General features: G+C 43.6%; 1 protein-coding gene across 4 annotated transcripts in view; it reads right to left on the reverse strand.

The window, feature by feature from the left end:
• Positions 1-20,162, reverse strand: part of CFAP74 (cilia and flagella associated protein 74) — a 53,565-nt gene that overhangs the window by 21,381 nt on the left and 12,022 nt on the right. For 3 of the 4 annotated variants that reach the window (XM_039390887.1, XM_027728807.2, XM_039390888.1), the window contains exons 4-24: positions 17,915-18,059; positions 17,633-17,723; positions 17,056-17,202; positions 16,752-16,850; positions 15,243-15,347; positions 13,899-14,072; positions 13,259-13,369; positions 11,988-12,090; positions 11,089-11,246; positions 10,359-10,569; positions 10,006-10,191; positions 9,200-9,373; positions 8,603-8,721; positions 7,914-7,980; positions 7,484-7,573; positions 7,191-7,364; positions 6,301-6,463; positions 5,231-5,343; positions 4,618-4,740; positions 3,526-3,647; positions 872-1,000 (exon numbers count right to left, since the gene is read on the reverse strand). In XM_039390887.1, the coding sequence (XP_039246821.1) occupies positions 872-1,000; positions 3,526-3,647; positions 4,618-4,740; positions 5,231-5,343; positions 6,301-6,463; positions 7,191-7,364; positions 7,484-7,573; positions 7,914-7,980; positions 8,603-8,721; positions 9,200-9,373; positions 10,006-10,191; positions 10,359-10,569; positions 11,089-11,246; positions 11,988-12,090; positions 13,259-13,369; positions 13,899-14,072; positions 15,243-15,347; positions 16,752-16,850; positions 17,056-17,202; positions 17,633-17,723; positions 17,915-18,059 (2,804 nt within the window). The remainder of the gene's footprint in view (positions 1-871; positions 1,001-3,525; positions 3,648-4,617; positions 4,741-5,230; positions 5,344-6,300; positions 6,464-7,190; positions 7,365-7,483; positions 7,574-7,913; positions 7,981-8,602; positions 8,722-9,199; positions 9,374-10,005; positions 10,192-10,358; positions 10,570-11,088; positions 11,247-11,987; positions 12,091-13,258; positions 13,370-13,898; positions 14,073-15,242; positions 15,348-16,751; positions 16,851-17,055; positions 17,203-17,632; positions 17,724-17,914; positions 18,060-20,162) is intronic. The other variant, XM_039390886.1, reaches the window with a different exon arrangement.

Raw genomic sequence — 20,162 nt, forward strand, 5'->3', positions numbered from 1 at the left:
GTGAAAATTTTGAAATCAGTGATTAGACTCTCAATGCAGAACCCAGAAATGCTGAGCACATCAGTGAGAATCCAAAATACATCAATGGGACTGGAAAACCTACATCAAAGCAGCAGCAGGTTTGCAGCAGCAATCACTGCCAAAGCTGCTGAAGTATTTGGCTGTACACCAGAATTTTTCATTTTTCATTTACATTTCTATATGAAAAGAAATGTCCCACTAAATTCTTTAGGATGGCAATGATGAGGTAAATAAAATTAAAAGTGGTTAACAAAGCTCTTGTCTTTAAATTTTTAAAAACTGGAATTCCTTGTTTCCTACCACTGAGTTATGTCTGTGTATGTAGATGTGCCATGAAATGGAGAAGAGAAACTTGCTGGGAGATGTTACATAAAACGTCACGTGAAATTCAAGATCAATACCTTCATCTTTTGGAGTAAAATGTGCATGGGGAGGAGAGAGATGGACAGGAAGCCCAACCATTCTTACCTTAATTAGCAAGCACAGGAGTTATTGTCCAGAAATTATTTAACCAGTGATCCATGAAGCAGCCACCTGCCTCAATAAGCTCTCTCCTGGCTCAGAATAACTTCCCACAGAAACGGGAGCAGCCCACCAGGAATGCGACTGCTCCGCTTGTCCCACTGCTGCCCCCCAGGGAAGGCACTGCCTCACAGTTTGGGAGCCAAGCTCATTTCCTCCCGGAGCATCTGGCAGCTTCTGGGGGCAGAGAGGGGGGAGCCCAGGCCTGCAGTGACCCAGCAGTGGGAGTCCAGCCTGCTCAGGGGGAAGGGACAGCAACTCTGCCCAGCTTTGCCACTGGCACCGCCTGAAACCCGGGAAGGTTCCTGTTGGGGTTGGGGTTGCTAACCTGGGCAGGAACTTGAGCTGTGCACTGAAGGCTGACTGAGCCTGGATGTAGCCTGTCCTTGGGAGCAGCTCCAGGTGCTTGCTCAGTTCTTTGCACACTTCAAACTTGAAACGCAGCGTGGTGCTTGCTCTGCAAACAGATCACACGTGCCTGGGTGGCTCTGGGGCCACCTCAGCAACACCCCCTGCACCTCCACACCGTGATCAGAACAATCCCAAGCTCCCTTTGAAAATGAAGGGCATGGAAAACTGCTACAGCAAGTTCACATAGTCGTGTTTCTCTTTTAAGTAGGGAAAACAAGATTTGGGAAGTACTGTAACAAAGCCAGCTGTACTGCAAACAGCACACACAGCTGATCCAAACTGAACCATCACAGCTCAGCACAGTGGTAACTCAGGTCAGGGGGGAGTCAAAGCCAAGTTACTGTGAAATATCAGCTAATTATTTGCTCCTAACACACACTGGCTCTATCTGGATCAATAGGATGACTGGAACCCTGGTGACTTCTTTAAACAGATGTGAATTCACGGATCTCTTGTAACCCCTCCTTTAACAGCAGAGATCCTGAAGAGCTGGAAGTCACAGCATGGCTGAGCTGGTCCTGCCAGCTCCTCTGCTAAACCTGGGGATCAATGTGCCCCAGCAGTGGCACACTGGAAGCAGGAAACCTCTCCCTGTTTCCTGAATTGTGGCTCTATCCCAGCCCAGCGACAGCCACGGCCCAGCCCCTGTTTGGAATTTGATGCCTAAGTGCAAAATTGCCGAGCAATTTACAAATATTCCAGCCTGTCATTCTCCTTCCCTGGACTGCTTTCCAAGCTGTCAGACCAGATGGTCTCCTCTAAATCAACAGCTCCAGCATGTGGGACTGGGAGCCTGCAATGATTTCTGACTGCTGACAATCTAAGAGAATTATATACTACTTCATTAAATCAGTGCAGATTATAACCTGACGAAGAAATTACTTTTCAAAGTGATTTCTATTGAACAGGATTCTGATAAGACACTTTCACCCTTTGTGCTGCTTGATTACTGGGGTCTATATGACCAGAGGAAAAAAGCCCCCAAAACCCAGAACAAATCCAGTATTAACAAATAATTTGCAATCCACCAGAGCTTGCTGGGGCACTCCAGTGCCAGAGGTATCTGAGTCCCTTGAAAACTTCATCTTCCACTCCTGCCATGGATGACAACGTCACAGACAGTGAGATCCAGGCAGGAACCTCCTCCTGGTGCCACAGCAAAGTGTCAACAGCTAAGAGAGGGAGGAACTCCTCAGCTCCAACAGAATGATGAGATCTGCCCACTTTTGCAGGATAAAAAGTTGATACATGACATTCCTGCACATGAAGTGCATGGAATTTCAGCCCAGCTGACTGTACAACAATGTTATACACATACTGTTTGTGTGACTGTACAACAGACAGTCTTTCCTAATGAGGGAGAACTGGGTGATAAATCAAAGCCTTGACTTGCCAAGGTGCCCCGGACAGGATACTACATATTAAATGCTCTTCATTTAGTGAAACTTGGCACAGGATCAGCAGGATTTTTGCCTCAGTTAAGAAGTTTTGCCCTAAGCAATTTGACAGCTTCTATCTTTGGGATCCCCTTGAAATCTTCGGTTTTATTAGGAGAGTTATTCTGCTTCTATACTTATAAGTTTTATCCCTGGGTTATCTAGACCAAGTAAAATCACTTACATAACAACTTGTGCTTGTCATATCTGTAAGCTGAATTTCTGAGATAACAGCTTTACTCATTTCTTTCCAACTGTGAAGAATCTCTGCAGTCTGTAATTCTGGTAAGAGGTTTAGCATGGATGCCTTCCACAGAACCAATCTCTCCCCCACCCTCCCACAAACCCACCCCAAGCCTATTGAAATAGACTCTAAGAAATGCAAATTGTTAAAATAAGAATTCCACAGTGACTGTGCTGGGCTGGGGGAAGACACCCAGCACCTGAAGACAAAGAAATGTTCATGTAACCACTCTAATAATCTCTGGAAGCCAAGGAGCTGGAACATTCTCTTTGTATCACAGTGCAAACAGAACCAGTCCTCAGACATGACTGGCTTGGGCTCAGAGACACCCAGATATTTTCCTCCTGTAAGGCAGTATTTGGTTGCTGTCTAATCAGGGGTTCTGTCAGTCCAGTGCACTGCTGAAGGCCTGTAGGGGTCAGGAAAAGCTGAACCCTTCCCATTTTAGAGTAAATGCAAAAGGACTGACATGATTTATCCAACATTGTATCCCAAGCCTGGAAAGTCTCTCAGTCTCCTAAGGCTCTCAGGGGCTTTAATTAAGGATAAAATAGCTGAGAAACACCAAAATAGTATTTTATAAAATTTCCTGACTGACTCAATTATACCCAAAGTGCACTTAGTTTTAGACACATTTATCTCCCTAATGTTTAGGGAGCAAATTCCACGTGATGGGACTGTGGGGCTGCTATTCCCTGGGGACTTCACAGCTACACCACAGAACAGGAATAACACAGGGAATCTTACAGGGGTGGGAAGGTGTGTATTGACTCCATAGCTATGGCTGGTCTCGGGAATCTGGGATAGCAGGACAGCAAAGTGCAGTCTCCAGCAGGGTGGCACTCAGAGGGCTGTGCCCCTGGAATGCCAAGGCCATGCCAAGGCACTCACCTGCTCCGCAGGGTCACACAGTCCTGGTACAGCCGGTCGTACAGGCAGATCCTGAGGTCCACGTCGGGGTTGGGCACCCAGAGGGGCACGTCCACAGACACCCCCACGGCACTGAAGCACAGCTGGCAGGGCACAGACCACAGTGGGGTTAGTTCTGGGAGCCCCAGATCCTCACTGACCTACCCAGAGCTGCAAACTACAGCTGAGCAAAATACTCTATTAGTCGTATTGCAACAGGTTCTTTAATGAGGCACATCTACAGAAATCATCTGTAAAGGAAACCTGAGATGGGAGGGTGTCCAGCAGAAAAAAGGAATTATAGTTTGGTTTGGACTCTTTGACAAAGAACATGAAGGAAGAGCATCTGCCCCTGACACTGAAATGTTTGCAGTGCATTTAGCTGGAGTGAACTGGCCATGATCCAGCACCCCTGGGACTGCAGCTCCTTCAGCCAGCAAAGCAGTGCAGTGACAGCAGCACAGGGCTGGGCTTCCTGAGTGCCCCCAGAGCCCAGACCTGCACAACGTGAGCCTGCAGGAGAAGGTGCCCACGGGAGCCTCAGCAGGAATCTGCAGCTCCTTCTGCAGACTGAGGGAAGAGCCAAGACTGGCTACTGAGCTGCTGGGAAGTTTGTCTTTATTTTTTGGCAAGCTTCTGTGAACTGTTCCAAGCAGAATTTGGCTTCCAATGAAACTTAGAATCAAAATATACTGAAGTGGTAACTGAAGTTGTCATCTCTTCCAGCTTTCACACATCAGCTTCACTACTGCCTGCTAAATAATTCCAATTCTGATATACCAGAAAGAAAATAAACTACATGTATTGGGAATAGGGGAGAACACTTCCACATTTGTTTCCAGGACATGAAGTGTTTTTCATTATGATGTCTGATAAAATGGGAATATCAGGATTATTTGCATAGAAATTTAAGAAATGAGGAGGTATCATGAGCATCCTGCATCAGAAAGAAGGGCAGGACTTACAAAGTTACCTCCCATCAAACCACATATTACATAATTCCTGGGAAAATCAGAAGATTTTCAACTCTTTTCACACAGTGTTTTAAAGCAAGTCTTTCACAAAATCACTCACTGGTTTGCAGTCTGGGTTGTCAAACACAATCACAAACTCTGCCCTCACGTCCCCAGGGACAGCTGGGACAAACAGCACCGGGACCTTCACCGAGCTGAAGGGTCCAACCTCCCCCTCAGTGACCTGAACAACAAGGACATGCCTTTAATGAACATGAGAAATGGCATTGAAACAAAGAGGCTGTGCATGCTCACACCATACACACACCTTCCTACAGCCAGTTTGTAACTAAACTGAACACACTGGGCACAGAAAACATGGGGATCAGAAGACTGTGTAACATGGCTCAGATCTGACCTTTCCCAGACGTTCCTCCTGCCCCATCTTGTGTGCTGTCACCACACTTGGTTTAACCACAGAACCACACAGCAGAAAACCAGAGTTAAATTGTGGGAAATGTAGAAGTAAACAGGATCTTTCAGCTCAAAGAAGTCTTTACAGATCCAAAGCAAGGGGAAATGTGTCCTGTGATTTCACTGTAAAAATTCACTGATGGAGTGAGGTCCAGTGGGCTTGAAATGACCATGACCTTCAGCATTTCTCACCAGAGCAACTTATCTGATGGAGGCTTAGACTTAGTGAAATCTTGTCTGGGTCTCAGGACATTCATTACCTTTCCAAGCATAATTTCAACTGGTGTTTCTTCAGGACAAAGTTCCATTGAATCCTGTGCGTTGTCTGTGTCCAGGTCTGATCTCATACTCAGAACTTCTTGATCAAGTTGTTCTGGGGGGAAAATAAAACAAACACAAAACACAACAAAACGCTGGATGTTTGCATCAATTCACTAAGAAAAATATCCAACAGAGCAGAAGTACATTCCTTGGGGTCAATATTGCAAATCCAGGATTGTACAGCAGTGATGGGGAAACAGGAATGTCTAGAAGGAAATGTCTGCTTGGCCATCCAGCTTTAGTCTAGTCTGGAATTCCACCTGAGGCACCTGGACCTTTCATTACAGAACAACTGTTAATGTTTCAGTGAGTTAAAAGACGGAGATGTTACGTCCAGAAATGCAAACTCAGATGGAAGTGTGAACTGGCTTCAAGAGCAGTTTTAGTGGGACAAAGCAGTGCAGCCAAGGAGGACCTGGAAAAACCACCCACAACCTTTGCATGGAACTTTTGGCTTCCTGAAATTGGAATGCTCAATATTGGGAAGAAATGTTAAAGAACAGAGATAATAAAGAAATGAAGAATGTCTTTCTTCTACAAGATTGGATTTTATTAAGCACATAGTAAACATTAGGAATGAGATGGAAAATGTCTGAGGAGGTTCATCTTTCTGCTTCCTTGTTCCTAGAATTACAGACTGTAAAAATAAACCTGTCATGTGGATTGCTATTCTGAGAAGTGGGGATTCAGTTGCTGAGACAAGGATGATGTTAACAATTTTGCAATTTCTGAGGCTGGTTGGGTTCTGTGTTCTGGGACTGAATTCTTGATCACTAATGAGAAGTGAGGATCTCTGCTGCTTTTGATATAATGGTGTCAGGACATTATTTTTAGTCATCTTCTGTGAGGCAACACACAAAGAGATATAACATCACTACCAGAATGATGAACTACTTATTTACTGAGTAACTTTGCAAACGGAATTGCAGAGTTCATTCCAGGAAACTGCAGATGGACAATGCCTGGCCTGGGAAGCTGCAGGGCCAGTGTCCCAAACCAGTCCCCTCACCCGTGGCACTGCTGCTCTGGGGTCCCTGTGGCTGCTGGGCTGCACAGGGGGTCACCTCCTCGCCGGGCTCAGCACAAATCCGGACCTGCTTTCCCAGCCCAGCTGCCCCAGGACTGCTGCTCCCCTCCTCTTCAGGGTCACAGCCACTGGAATGTCGAGGGACCTATTGGAAAACACGTATTTGCTCCTGTGGTTGTCCCTTTAGGTTGCACCAGCTCCAATTTAACAAGCTGTTGCAAGTCAGACTTGTTCTTTCTTGCAACTGTTGCATGTTATAGATGGAGAAATGTGCTGCACTTTCCAAGAACTGCACGTTCTTTTAGAGCTTTATCAATGAACAGATTTGATTTTTGCTGGCTGCCCCAAGCAGGTAAATAACATAACAGGAGCAATACAATACACTGTCAGTTATTTTGCAAATGACAGAACCAACATTTTTCCAGTAAAAACACAGGCAGTTCTATGTCAAAACTAAGTCTGCTGAAACTAGACTTCTCCTTATCACATCCCTTACTTTATTGCTAGTTTTGCACCAGTCAGCATTTTTCCAGGAGTTGGGATTTTTAACTACTTTGTCAGAATCTCCTCTTTTAACTATTTTTTCGTAATTGTTATGAATGTGGAGAAAATAGGAACCACGCCATAAATTACTAAACTGCTTAAAAAATAAGCATTGTTGGTTTCCCCTCTCCTCACAAAATAATAGTTTTTAATTTTATCTTCTGATATTTGGGTCTAACAGATTCTAATTGTACCAACTCAAATATACTACAGTTGGGCCAGATGATTTCCCGAGTCCCTCCCGGCCTGAGCTGCTCTGTGACCCTGTGCAGCTCCACCACACCCCACAAAGCAGTTTCTGCTCATTTAGGAGATGTTTTTGAACCCACCATCCTTGCAGGGGCGGGTTTTACTGTCGCTCTGTGTGTGCTCCTGTCACCTGCTGATGTTTGAACTCTGAATCTGGTTCCCAGAGCTCCGCTGTTTGTCAGGATGAGGGTCCGGGAAATCGTCTCTCCCACCACGTGGCTGCCGAAGTCAATGAGCTCTTTATCCAGAGCCAGCTGTGAGAAGATAAACTGTTAATTACTCCTGTCCTACATAGCCAGGAATGTCAATTAAACGAGCATCCGCCTTTTCTGATAATAATTATATTATCCACATGCTTCCAAGAGTCACTCACAACGCAGCTCTTGACTGTGCATTGCAGTGGGACAGAAAAGGAACCTGTCTGTGCCACAAACATGACTTCTCCTGCCAGACTTTCATTTATCTAGAAAACAACAACAAAAAAACCCCATAAGTAATTTCCAAAGGTTTGGCCTATGTAGTGGGATGAAAAGCATTTTCATTCATTCTTTGAGTACCATATTAAAATGTATTTTTACTGAGTCTACATTTCCAGTGTCAAACAGCCTTTGGTAACAGCCTGGATAACTTGATTGTAACTATTTAGAAATCTACCCTCAGAATATGCCATATTGCAACTTATCAATGCACACAATCCATGGACAACAGGATGCAGCTTGTTTCCTTGTTAACAGTTAGGAACTTCAATTAATGATGTTTTTAATTAGTGTGTAACACTAGGATTCTTCTCACTGTGCACTTACCATTGGCTTGAAGGTTACCACAAATTCACAGGACATTCCAGAAGACATTTTGCCAGGTGGATCAAAACTATAGAGATAATGAACATAAAACTCCAAATTAAAACTGTGTATCAAACCTCCAGCTCCTGCCCTGGTAACAGTGGCAGGTATTTTTTATTTTTTTCCCCTCCCTCACTTGGACTAATTATCACAAAAGTCAGAATGAGTGACAGGTTAAGGGAGGGCTACAGAACCCTGCTGCAACTGTGAGCCTTCCTTTTGTTTATTTATAAACAGTGAGATAAAATTATCAATGTAGTTAAACTGAGATTAATTTGCAATCTCCCAAGCAGAGACAGTGCTTCATTACATAACCTGTCAGCAGGATTACAGGAATAGATTGATGGGAAAGACCACAAGACTGCAATTCCGGTGCTCTCTGCTCCCAGATTGGTTTCCTTTATTTCCTCAGTTTTTTTCCCTCCCTTTCCTGTCCAATTAAACTGTGTTTAACTCAACCCACGAGTTTTACTTTTTCCCCCCAATTCTCTCCCCTGTCCCATGGGAGAGGGGAGTGAGGAGCTGCTCTGTGGAGTTTATCAGGGTTCACCCCTGACAAGCAGGAATTCCTGTTGCTGCAGAACTGGGTTCCAGCTCCTGCTGAGGTACAAAGGGAGAACAAGCAAGGAGTTCACAGTTAATTTACTTACTGAACACTGATGAAGTCCTTGAGGCACTCACTGATCCCCACCAGCCTGCAGTAATTAACACTGTAGGAGGCATTGGTCAAAATTATCTTCTTTTTGTAGGTTTGACCAACATCAAAATCCTTGGAATGCCAAACATAGCAGGTGAATGTCAAAGACATTTCCTCACATTCATGCTCTAATAGTCATTAACAGTTTTGTTAACTAACTGAAATCTTAACTGCATGGGAGCCACCACTTCTTTAAGGACATTATTTTACAGTAATAATACATTTACAAACAATACACAGGTACCAGTCATGCTGCCCTTTAAAAAACACAGAACACAGTCTGACAAGGGTTTTCATCAACTCCTCACCTTTCTGACAGGATTTAAACTCCCCTGAGGATATATTTTATAATTTAGGCCCAAGTAGTAAAACTAAGTAGTTTATTTAATCTGACTATAACTCTACTGAGAGATTGTTAGTGAAAAAGGTAGGTGCTGTTCCAAATTTCACATAAAAACACATTAAAGGCTGCAACAGAATTTTGATCCAGAGACTGGGATACACCTACAGCAGCTCCATGTTTATAATCCCCCAGGGAATGGGCACTGACCTTGAAATGAATGCAGCTGGGCTTGCTGTGGAAAGCACAGCCCTTGTGTTCACGACCAGGCACTGTTTGCTTGGTCAAACTTCCAGTTTGGAATTCCTCCATTTTGTTCTCAGACACCTCTTTTTTCAGTGCCCTGATAGCCAGCTGTGTTGGATCCACCTCTTCCTTGGGTATCTGAGAGGGAACAAGCAGAAAAAACAGCAGGGCTGTGTGTGATCACAGCTCAAAGCAGAAAAGCCTGCAAAAGGAAGCTTTCAGTACCTAGCCAGCCTTTGCCAGGCTCTCTCCAGGTCAAACTCAGCCTCCCAGCTCCTCCAGGAGCAATTTAATTTATTCTTTATTCTGTGCTGTAGCTTCTCATCACCCAACACTATGACATGGCAGTATCAGCTTTTCTGCACCTTGAGAGTTTGTTTCCCCTCAACTTCTTAAACAAATACTCAGAAAAAAAAAACAGCTGACTTCTCTGGAATGTTGCAGTTCTGGTCCAGGGCTTCTCCAGGCAAGGATAGGAACATATACTGACATGATTTTTTTTCTGACTGATTTTGAAGTTGTTTTAAACTCAAACAATTAAACATCATGTGATGTGTGTCTTCACAGATCTCTGAACTAAGTATTGTTTTCCCTTTTAGACAACAAACTCCTCCAGAATATTGTCAAACAGTAATGACTGATGATATTCTCACATCTGAATCTCTGCACCTATGTAATAATGTAAAGGCTGCATTTGAACTGCAAAATAGATAATCAGTGGCTTTAAACAAGGTTCTTTCCTATTTGTAACAAGAGATCACAACATTTACCTTGTGCAAGTCATATTCCTGGCCCCAAAGTCCTGGGAACTCTGGTTCTAAGAGGGTCTCTTCCTTCTCTTTCTCATCATCCCCACTTTCCCAGAGCACATCCTGGGCTGTGTCCTCAGGACTCCCTCCCTCGGGAGCAGTTCCCTCACCAGCCAAGGAAGGAGGTGATGGAGAGAGCCAGGACTCCTGTGAAAGAAGTTTGGAGGGTACAGTTAAAAATTACCAGAGAACAGTTACTCCAACAGTTACCAGTTTCTGAGGAGATCTTTTAATACAAAAATGATGGGCCTACAAAGCTCAGAGGCCAAAGATCTAAAAATCTGAAGGCAGTTGATTCTTAGCCCTTTGCTTACCTGTGCTGTGGCTCCACCTGCACGTGTGCAGGTCTCCTCCCTGCAGGGCCAGGCTTCCTTTCTCTGCACTGAAGGGTCCTCAACTTTACCCCGAGCCTTAGGTGCCCTAATACGGGACTGACTTTCTTTCTGCTTGTGAAAAGAAGCTTCTTCTTTCAGAATTCGAGATACAATCTCAATTTTTCTTGATTTCTGCAGTTCTCTGAAAGCTCTGTAATCCAGTATTGTAAGAAATATTAACCCAACCATGGTTGTTTACTAATAATATTATCTACAGCCCAGTTACTTTTGAGCCTTTGAGCTAAATATCCACATTGGGTGCAGTGGTCATTTGTGTCAAGACATCAGGTGATTCAGAAGTTATTTATACATTTTTGCACACTAAATATCCTCCACTGCAGTGTTTTAGAAGGCTAATATAGACTTTCAGAGTGTTCAGGAAAGGCAGGAGGACAATTACTCCAGGTATCCATGGAGGGTCACTGAGTTTCCCTCCTGGAGCAGCTGATCTTTGCACTGCTCACACAACACTCACCCAGCTTTGGGGCTCTGAACAACAGCCCTAAACCAGCGCTCAGGTCCTGCAGGACAGACTGTCCAACTGCCCCCCACACACAGGGAGAGGGAGTTCACTCAGAGGTGGTCTGTTTTCAGGATCTGATTGAGCTCCACCACACTCCTGATGAGCCCCAGGAAGCAGCTGACAGTTGGATATGGATATGCCACTTACTGTTCCTCTTTTTCATGCTTTAGCTGTCGTTTGTGGAGGAAAATTTCCTGGACAACATTGCCTCCTTCTGCTAGGATGGCTTCCCTCATTTTCATCTCCTCCTTCTTTGCCTCCAAGGCCTTTGCTTTGTTCAAAACCTGGAGAGTTTGGAGCTTTTCCTGTGAAGTCATACAAACCAGTCACATATTTGATTCACATCATAAAGAATATAAAACAGAGAATCTAGTGTTGGTCCCCTTATCCAAGTATAAATTAGTGGTGGGTGTCTCTGAAGCAGAAGCCAATTGTTTTTTATATTCTCTGTAGTCTGTAGGGCTGCTGAGGTGCAGAAAGCTCTGCCTAGGACCAGGCTCCTTCTCTACCCTTCCAGCCTGCCCTTGGAATGCTGCTCAATGAAGGAATGTGAAAAGATACAATTCTAAACAAATCAGGATTAAATTAAGATCATTCCCTCAGATTCTCTAGAACATAAATAGAAGAGCAAAGCAGCATAGCTCAGAAATTCCTAATTTACATTATTGAAATTCTAAAATAACTGTTTTTCTTCCATATGTTTTCTCCATGTGGGGTATTTCTGCACTGGGATCCAAATAACTGGAAATCCTTCTGGCTGAATTTGCAGAGGACTTATTTGTAGTATGCATTATTTTCCAGAGAGTTCCCTTCCCAGAACAACTAGACTGTTGACAGAATAAGCTCCATCAGCAGAACTGCCAAAACCTGCCCGTACAGATCTCCCTCTCCCATAGTTTAACTGGCCCCAGTCTCACGAGGTTTGCTCAGTGATCTGATCAAAACCCACCCCACAGCTCTGCCAGGAGAAGTGCAGTTCCTTGCACTAACCCCCAGCAGTGTCACAAGGCAGTGACTTCACTGCCATCCCAGCCCAGCAGCAGTACCCTGTTGGAAGTGATGCTGGTTTTCAGGGAAAGCACAGCTTGTATCCTTCTCTCCATATGCTCCTGAGTTTTCTCTTCTTCCTTTGCAATTTTGTCATGAATTCTGTAAGCAAAGTAAGATCTTTCAGGCTGACATCCTGGAAAGCTTCTGGCATTAGAATGTTTAAGCTGACAAGCAGAAATTGCCAGTGTCACCTGCCATTTTTCTGTTTGCTGGGACAGTGGCTGTGGGTGCAGGGGGACAGCCAGAGACTCCCAACACAGCACCAAGTGCCAACAGGCTTTCAAATAGTTTGCTCGACAGCTTCATTTATTTTTTTTTTAAATTTCAATTTCAATGTTCCATGTTACGACATTCACTAGTAGCTAAAATAAAGTAAGAATTTAGGTGTTCACATAACCAATATCTCAACAATTACATAGTGAACTTTATACAAGCCCAGCACATGTACCCAACCCAACCTGGAAACATTAAAAGTTAGAAATATGTGGGCATGAATCAAACCTGGGAGTACTGCAGTTAATATAATGGTAAACTAGAAAAAATTAGTAAGACTGATATATTTGATACATTTGTCAGGAAAAGAAACCTTTTTGTTTGTTCTTCTTAATTATGATCAATTTGCACATGTCATCTAATGAAAAACAAACCAACACAGAAACAGCATAATTGTTTCCATCATTTTGTAATTAAGTCCTAATATTTGTATATTAGGATTTATTTGTATATAAGTAAAAATAAGTAACAAATGTTTCTTTAGTAGCAAAAGAATTCAACGCCTCAGTAATTACATAAACACAAACCTATTAAGAGAACATTTAATTCACCATCAACCAGAGCAGGAATCCAAAGTCAGTCCATTTACCTGAGAGCAAGATGCTTTTTCACCACATTTCTGAGGGGATATGGAACAGCAGAGGGCAAGTTTCAAACCTGGATTCTAGTTATACTGCTTCAAACTACTTCAGCTAATGACACACACACACATATATAAAAAAGTGCTCCAAATGATTATTAATGCCTACAAGTGGTCAGAGCCCTCTGCATCTCATCAACATCCCTTCCCTCCAGGGAATCTGAAGGCCATACTGGGACAGTGAGTGGGTTTTCTGCTTTGCAGGTCTTTTTGTGCCATGTGAGATGTGAATGTTTCCCCACACTGTGCCGTGGCACAAGATTTCTGGGTGTAACACAAGATACACCTTGCAGAAAAACCCTGATTTTTCAATGCCTGAAGTACTGTAGAACAGAGAAAGGACAGAAGCCCAACCTTGCTGTGCTTTGCTTTAGGAAGCAGGCTGCTTTCTTGTGGTTCCTTTTCGCATCCTCAAGTATTTTTTTCTTTCTTTCTTCATGTTCTTTCTGGGCTTTCTCCTCTTTTCTGCAAAACACAGGCAAGAGTTGCAGCAGGACCAAACCTTGACTCCAACACAGTGACACCTAAGGGAGGGGCTGGGGAGTTTAAGGAAATGAGGACATTAGTTTGCACCTCCCACACTACAGACAAATTGATAAACTTCATGAAAGCTACAGACAGGCTGACACAGGTGTCTGCTTTCTCTGTAGGAAATCTCAAAGGGTTGATCATAAGTTCAGAAGGTCCTGGGGGCCAACAGCACTGCAGACACATGCACTTAGTCTGACCTAATAAACTTCATTTCCTTCCACACAAGGCACTCACAGCTCTTGTCATGAACAAGTTTATTCTCAGAGATCAGAAATCTTTACCTGCAGGACTGCAAGGCCGCGGCCAGTTCTTGTTTTAACTCCAACTCCTCATTGCTGAACCAACACCCAGCTAAGAAACCCAACAAATCCTCGTGTCTGAATCAGCCCCCGTCAGCCCCTGCAGTGTGACCCGGCTCACAACACCCCAGGAAGGCAGCCCAGCCTGGCTGAGGGGCCCTTACTGCTCCCGGGAGCGGCGCTTCCCTTCTGCTTGCAGGGCTGTTCTTTTCTCCTTCCGAATCCGCCCTTCCCTCTGCTCCTGGTAGTGCTTCTGGAGCTGCTCCTCCTCTTGCTGAAGTTTGTCACGGATCGCTTCGTATTTTCCCTGCTCGATTTCTATCTCCCACATCTCCAGCCTTTAAAACAAAATGTGAGGTGTTTGCACTGAAATATTGGCACTCTTTCACTTGCTGAAGGTGGTGTGTTGAGTAGGGAAGGCTCTGTGGTGAAAATGAACATCTAGCTGTGTTTTGTTTCATTTTCTTTTTTAAATGCATTGTAAATCAAAGCCTCTTACTGAAAAGCTGTTTCAGACTAAGGCTCATATCTAATAGCACATCCCATTTTAAAGACATCAAAATTACTGGTCAAAAAAAAAAAAAAAGGTAAAAAAATAAACCCCAAGGCTCTATTTCTCACATTTACCCAGAAGAAAACACTAAACCCAAGAAAAATTAGAAAACCAGCTTTTTCTTCAACAGTAAGTAACTTCAGAGACAGGCCATAGCTTTTATCCTTCTATGCTCTGCTGAAGGAATTCAGATATGACAGGGATGACTACATTAATCTGTTCTATGTACTGCTAATCACACAATAAACAAGGCAAGCATTTTACAGCTATTACACAACACTGCAGCAAACACACTGTATCCTGGAACCACTTGGCTAATCCCAGCTAAAAGCTTGTGCCTGTGTTCTTCCTTTGATGGAGTGGCACCTCTGGTACCAAAATACAAACACACTCACCTGTTGCCTTCTGCAAAGGGCAGTTTCACTCTGTCTTCTACAAGTAAATAATTTATAATGTGTGAACAATCAACTGCAAGCAGCAATATTAGCTCAGCATGAAAATACACAGCACTGCTACAATGTCTTCCTCACATTCAATTCCAGTCCTGTCCTTTATGCCCTATAAAAACACTATGAGGCATAAATTAGAAGTCTTTATGCTCATGCAGGGATCAGTATCACAGACAGGTTTATGTGAGTCCAGCTTATTTTCCATTTAAAAGGAGACCTGTTTAGGTCCACGACTGATGTACAACTCCAAATAGAATCAGAACTTCATTTATGTGTGCAAAACTAACTCAGGGCTGAGCCACAGCAAGAAATTTCCTACAGAATGAACCTCCAGGCTCAAAGTTGCTCTCCAGATGCTTTGCCTTGCAGTCAATGACCTCCAATGATGTAGCTCAGTATTTACAAGCAACTTCTGTATTGATTCACTTGTGAATCCGTTCAATAGCACATGAAGAAGGTAATAAAGATTGACTCCCTTCACACCCCTTTCTCATTCCCTCACTCACTTGTCTTGGTCTAGTTTCAAATCAATTATCAGCTCTGACTCCTTCTCCCTCTCCAGCTCGGAGTGCAGCCGGCGGCTCACGGCCCGCAGGCGGGACAGGGCTGGGCTGGAATCGTGCAGAAGAAACAATCAGAGAGAAATTTCAACTAATAAAGGTTAAAAAAGCATAGCTTGGAGGCTGAGGATTTATGTATTAGAATGCCATTAATTTATACAGTGTCTTATTTAACCTTTCAGGTGTCCATTCTTCACCCAGAGGCAGAGCTTTCTTTATGCTCTCACACATTGGTTGAAATAAAAAGATGAGAATTTTTTCTTAGCTTAATGCAACTATTAATTTCTCACACTGATAAAAGTAGCATTACTACTGAAGATGAGCTCAGGTGAATCCAGAGAACCTAGACTGATTTTGCTCTTAAAATGGCATCACAATATTCCATGTAATTGTCTACAGTGGCAGCATTCCCACACAGTTATTTTTCTTCTGTACTCAGGAAAACCAACAGACTGTGCTGCAGGATCCACAGTGACCTGACTATACTGAACACAAACTCCCATCCTCTAAATGAAAATTGGACCTTCTACCTGCAGTTCTCCTCTAACTCCAGCACTGGGAGTGCTAATGGCAGACAGGATTTCCTTTATTGCTAAAACATGATGCCTCTGAGCTTCATAAGCCAGAAATCCATCCAGTCTTCCTTCTCCACTAGTCACTTGCTAAATGCAAGAGATTGAGAGAATTGCTTTTTTTTTTTACGTATCTAGGCCTCCCAATGTGACCCATCATAAGGATAAACACTCCACACTGCTTTTCTGTCTCTGCTGGGTTTTGTTCCTGTCTCTGAGATCCCACTTGCACCACCCTGGGAGGCTCATTTGCATTCAGCTCCTCAGTTTTGCTTAAGCAGCTCTCCCATTTTGGCAGTTCACCTGCCTTTCTCTCTCTCCCTCAGGGAAGCACTAACCTGGAGATCAGCACAGGTTATAAATGCAGCTGCGAAGTTTGGTCACAATACTCTGGTTCCTGGTACACAAGCCACCCACTGCTTTCTATTTAAACCAAATGTGAAGAGTACAGTAAATTGCCTCCCACTTGAGGGAGCAGCACAAGTGTTTCAGAGCAGCTCCTGTATGCAGAGCTACTCCTGAAAGGCATTCCTGCCTTCCACAACACAACGGGAAAAAAATGGCATATATATAAGTCCGTACATGTAGATATATATATCTAAATCCTGACTGAATTGTCACCATGACAAGAGAAAAAGCCATGACCAAAGAACTGCCACAGCACCTTGATTCATCAGACTGAATAGAAGATTGAGACCCTGACATACACAGCTGACAGCAGTGGGCTAGGCTGATTTAATACCTGTTGTTATATTTTAAAATATGCCTCTTTCCTACCCATTCCCAAGCTTGCACCTCTTTCTGCACTGGTCTCATTAACTGCACACAGATGAACACAGTGGATGCCTGTGATCCCTGGTATCCAGAAATACTCTCTACCTACACATTGCCAGCCTCCTTCTCTCTCTCTATTTCCATGTCTACACGATCCAGCTGCTTTGCCAGCATCTTGATCCGCAGCTGACAGGCACACAGCTTTTGTCTGCAAGAAACAAACAGAGCACTCACATTTTCCAAGTTCTTTACTCTCTCCAGTAAAACTCTTCCTCCTGAGGGCAAGATTCACAGCTAGGATTCCCACAGGATATGGTTTATAGTTCTATAAACTGTAACACTTATTACTGATACAGTATCCCAGTACTTGTCCGTGATTTATGCTGATGGATAATGTTCAGTTAAACACTAACCCGGTTTTTTGGACCACCAGTTTCTTCTCCTTGACCATGTCATCAAGCAATTTTATGTTCCTCTGTACGGCTGCTATGTGAATTCTCTCCTCAGCCAGCAGAGCCCGAGTGTTGCTGATGTCACCCAGAGAGTGCTCCAAGCTTTCCCTTGGAATTCAAACACACAATTAACAACAAAACATAATGAAAAACTGAAAAGTTACCTGAGGTTTATTCCATCCCTGTTTTCTGTTTTATTCTAGCAGAACTGTTACAAATACAACCAGCATAAATAACGAAACACAGGAACCCAATCTGCACAAGAAGTTTGCACGCATGCACTTATGCCAGGATTTCTAGACTTGGATAGCTAATGCTGAACATTTACACCCTCATTTAATACATTAATTATCTGTCTTTGTGTTGAAATGCCTGTGTCTCCTCTTGATCCCAACTAGGGTTTGCAATTCTAGTGTTCCTGAACAATAGTTTAGAACTTTAAGGGGAACATTTTAAAATAGTTTAAAACTTATTTTATACAGCTGGTCAGGCAACACGACAAAGGAAATTCCTGTTAGAACTGGAACAAGGTATTTACGTGCTGGAATCAGACTGGTCTCCAACATCTCCAGAAGTGTCCTTGGTTCCCATCTCGCCACCACCAAACAGCTTTTCTTCCAGCTCATATTCTAACAGATATTGAAACAACAGCTTAATAAAGAGACTCTGAACTCTAAAATGCAAAGTTTTATACACTTGCTGTCAAGTCACACCACAAAGAATCAGAGATGACATTTTATAACATTAAGTGTTCATCTTACATGAACTTTACGTTAATGTCAGGATTTTTTGAGTTATCAAAACAAGTCATCATTTTCACCTTCCCAGGGTCCTTCCACATCACTGAACTGACCAGCTGCATTTTCTTCCTCTTCCAGAAATGGTTGAGGAGATATTTGCTGCTCTCCCTCACTGTAAGTGAGCTCATGATCTTCCATGCTGACAGGTCTTTCCAAACAACCAGGCTAAGAAAGAGAAGGATATGTTTAACACATGTAATCTCCACCAACCTGCAATAGCTGTGACTGTCTCCAGAGGTGAAGTCACAGCTCTCAGTAAATACCTAGTGCATCTGAAATAACTGGATACAACCACACACCTTCGTGCCAGTCACACTCTGAGTATCAACTTTAATAAATCTCCTAGAGAAAAGCAAGGGCACTGCCACTTTTTTTTTTTTAATATAACAATCAGCTCAGTAATAAAACAAACAACCTTCTGAATATATTTCATCCACTTAGGCCACCACTTTACCCCAGATGATCCGGGCACAACTCCAACAAACACTGCTTGCTCTTGAGTCTCATGCAGTTCTCTCATGTGAGGTAAACTGTTCCCAAATGTTGATACAATTTATTAGAATTCAGTAAGTTCTGTATGTCATCTAGAATGAGTTATCACCACATGGCTGAGCACTTCACATCTTACTCACCCAGAGACTGATTAATTTTAACGAAGGTGGCTCAGCTTTGAGTGCGTTTATGTAAATCCTTCTGCAGAACTCAAAAAACATAAACTATAGGAGACTATCTATTTCCTCTAGTTAAGGAGCAGAGAAAACACGCGCTGGAGTAAAGGAGTAAACTTACTAAATTATAGGAACTACCTTGAAGCCAAACAGGATTCTCAGACTGGGTTACGGCCGATTTAAGACGTTGGTGGCACGAAGAAGTGGCACAAACATAAAACTGCAGCAGGGGCGCCGGCGCTCTCGTGGTGAGGCTGCAGCTCCAACCGCAGGATAACAAAGTTTTGGTAGAACCGGGCCGAAATGCCCAGTGGGGCGGAAGGGCCCAGACCCCCCCACGGCCCGGCCCCACGGCCCGGCCCCACAGCCCCGGGCGCTGCCACGGCAACGGCGCCAACCACCGCGCGGGGGGGCCGCGCCCGGAGCGGCTCCCCGGGACACCCCCGTGCCCGCGGGATGGTACGGCCCGCGCCGTGGGTCCGTGTCCATGGGTCGGTCCGGCCCGGGGAATTACTGGGATTTGGGGCAGCTGAGCCTTTCCCTCCTGGATGGATTGATTGTTTTTATTGGCCCGCAGCAGTGGGGGTTAATCAGAGCCATCCCCACTGAACTTTCACCTCTAAGCACGTTTGTAAATTTTAAGCAAGTTGCTGGCATTATGATCAAAAGAAATCTTGTGAATTCAGCTGACTTTCTACAATGCAAAGTCCTGTGGATTTGGGGCTGGAGCACACACGTTTTAGAGCTCTGAAGGTTTCCAAGTTAATTTGCTGGGTTTCCTTTCCGTTCTATTCCTTGTACTACCTTGATGAAGCCAAGGACCAGCTCAGCGGATCCACAGAGCACATCCCTGTTCCCTCGCTCTTGGCACTCCATGACACGCTGGAGAAATCCAGCTATTCAAAGATTCACAGGGATTCAGTTGTGAAAACACTGGGACATCATCCACACCAAAATACACCCTGGTCTGTACATAGAGACAGATGCATTCTCAGATTTATTTAGTTGAAACTGTTCCTTAATTGTAAGCAATATTTCTGTCATTGTTGGAGTTGCTGTGAGAGTAAGGTCTGGTTTTTGATCCCATGCATACAAGAACGTGCTGCTAATCTGAGCATTTATTTCCACTGGCACCCACAGCATAGAGTATAAATTACTCACAGTGACCAGTTTTTTGTCCCACACTTATGCTGTAGGTCCTCATTCTTGAGAAATATATGGACATTCTTAGCTCTATAAATGGTGGAATCTTGATTTTATGGCATCTATTCATATTATATAAAACAAATTACATACAGACATTTGCAGGATTAAAGCTACAAGATGTAGGCTAAAAATATGCAGTGATTAACTGTATAGCTCTCTCTGCAGATCTGGAATAGATATAACTGTGTTAACTCTGAACCTGCCAGTTCCCACACTCCCAGAGCTGGGATGCAAAAGATCCAAGCACAGATTTTCCCCTCAAGAAAACCCTCGGAAGAACACCTGGAAATATCACTGATTATCGGTTTCTTGTCATATTTTTATGCAGGGTATTTATTTAGTCCCAGTTCACAACTATTTGGACAATTTTCATAACAACAACAACAACAACAAA

Source organism: Pipra filicauda, unplaced genomic scaffold (genome assembly GCF_003945595.2).
Source record: "Pipra filicauda isolate LSUMZ 115617 unplaced genomic scaffold, ASM394559v2 scaffold87_size3191425_pilon, whole genome shotgun sequence".
Taxonomy (NCBI): domain Eukaryota; kingdom Metazoa; phylum Chordata; class Aves; order Passeriformes; family Pipridae; genus Pipra; species Pipra filicauda.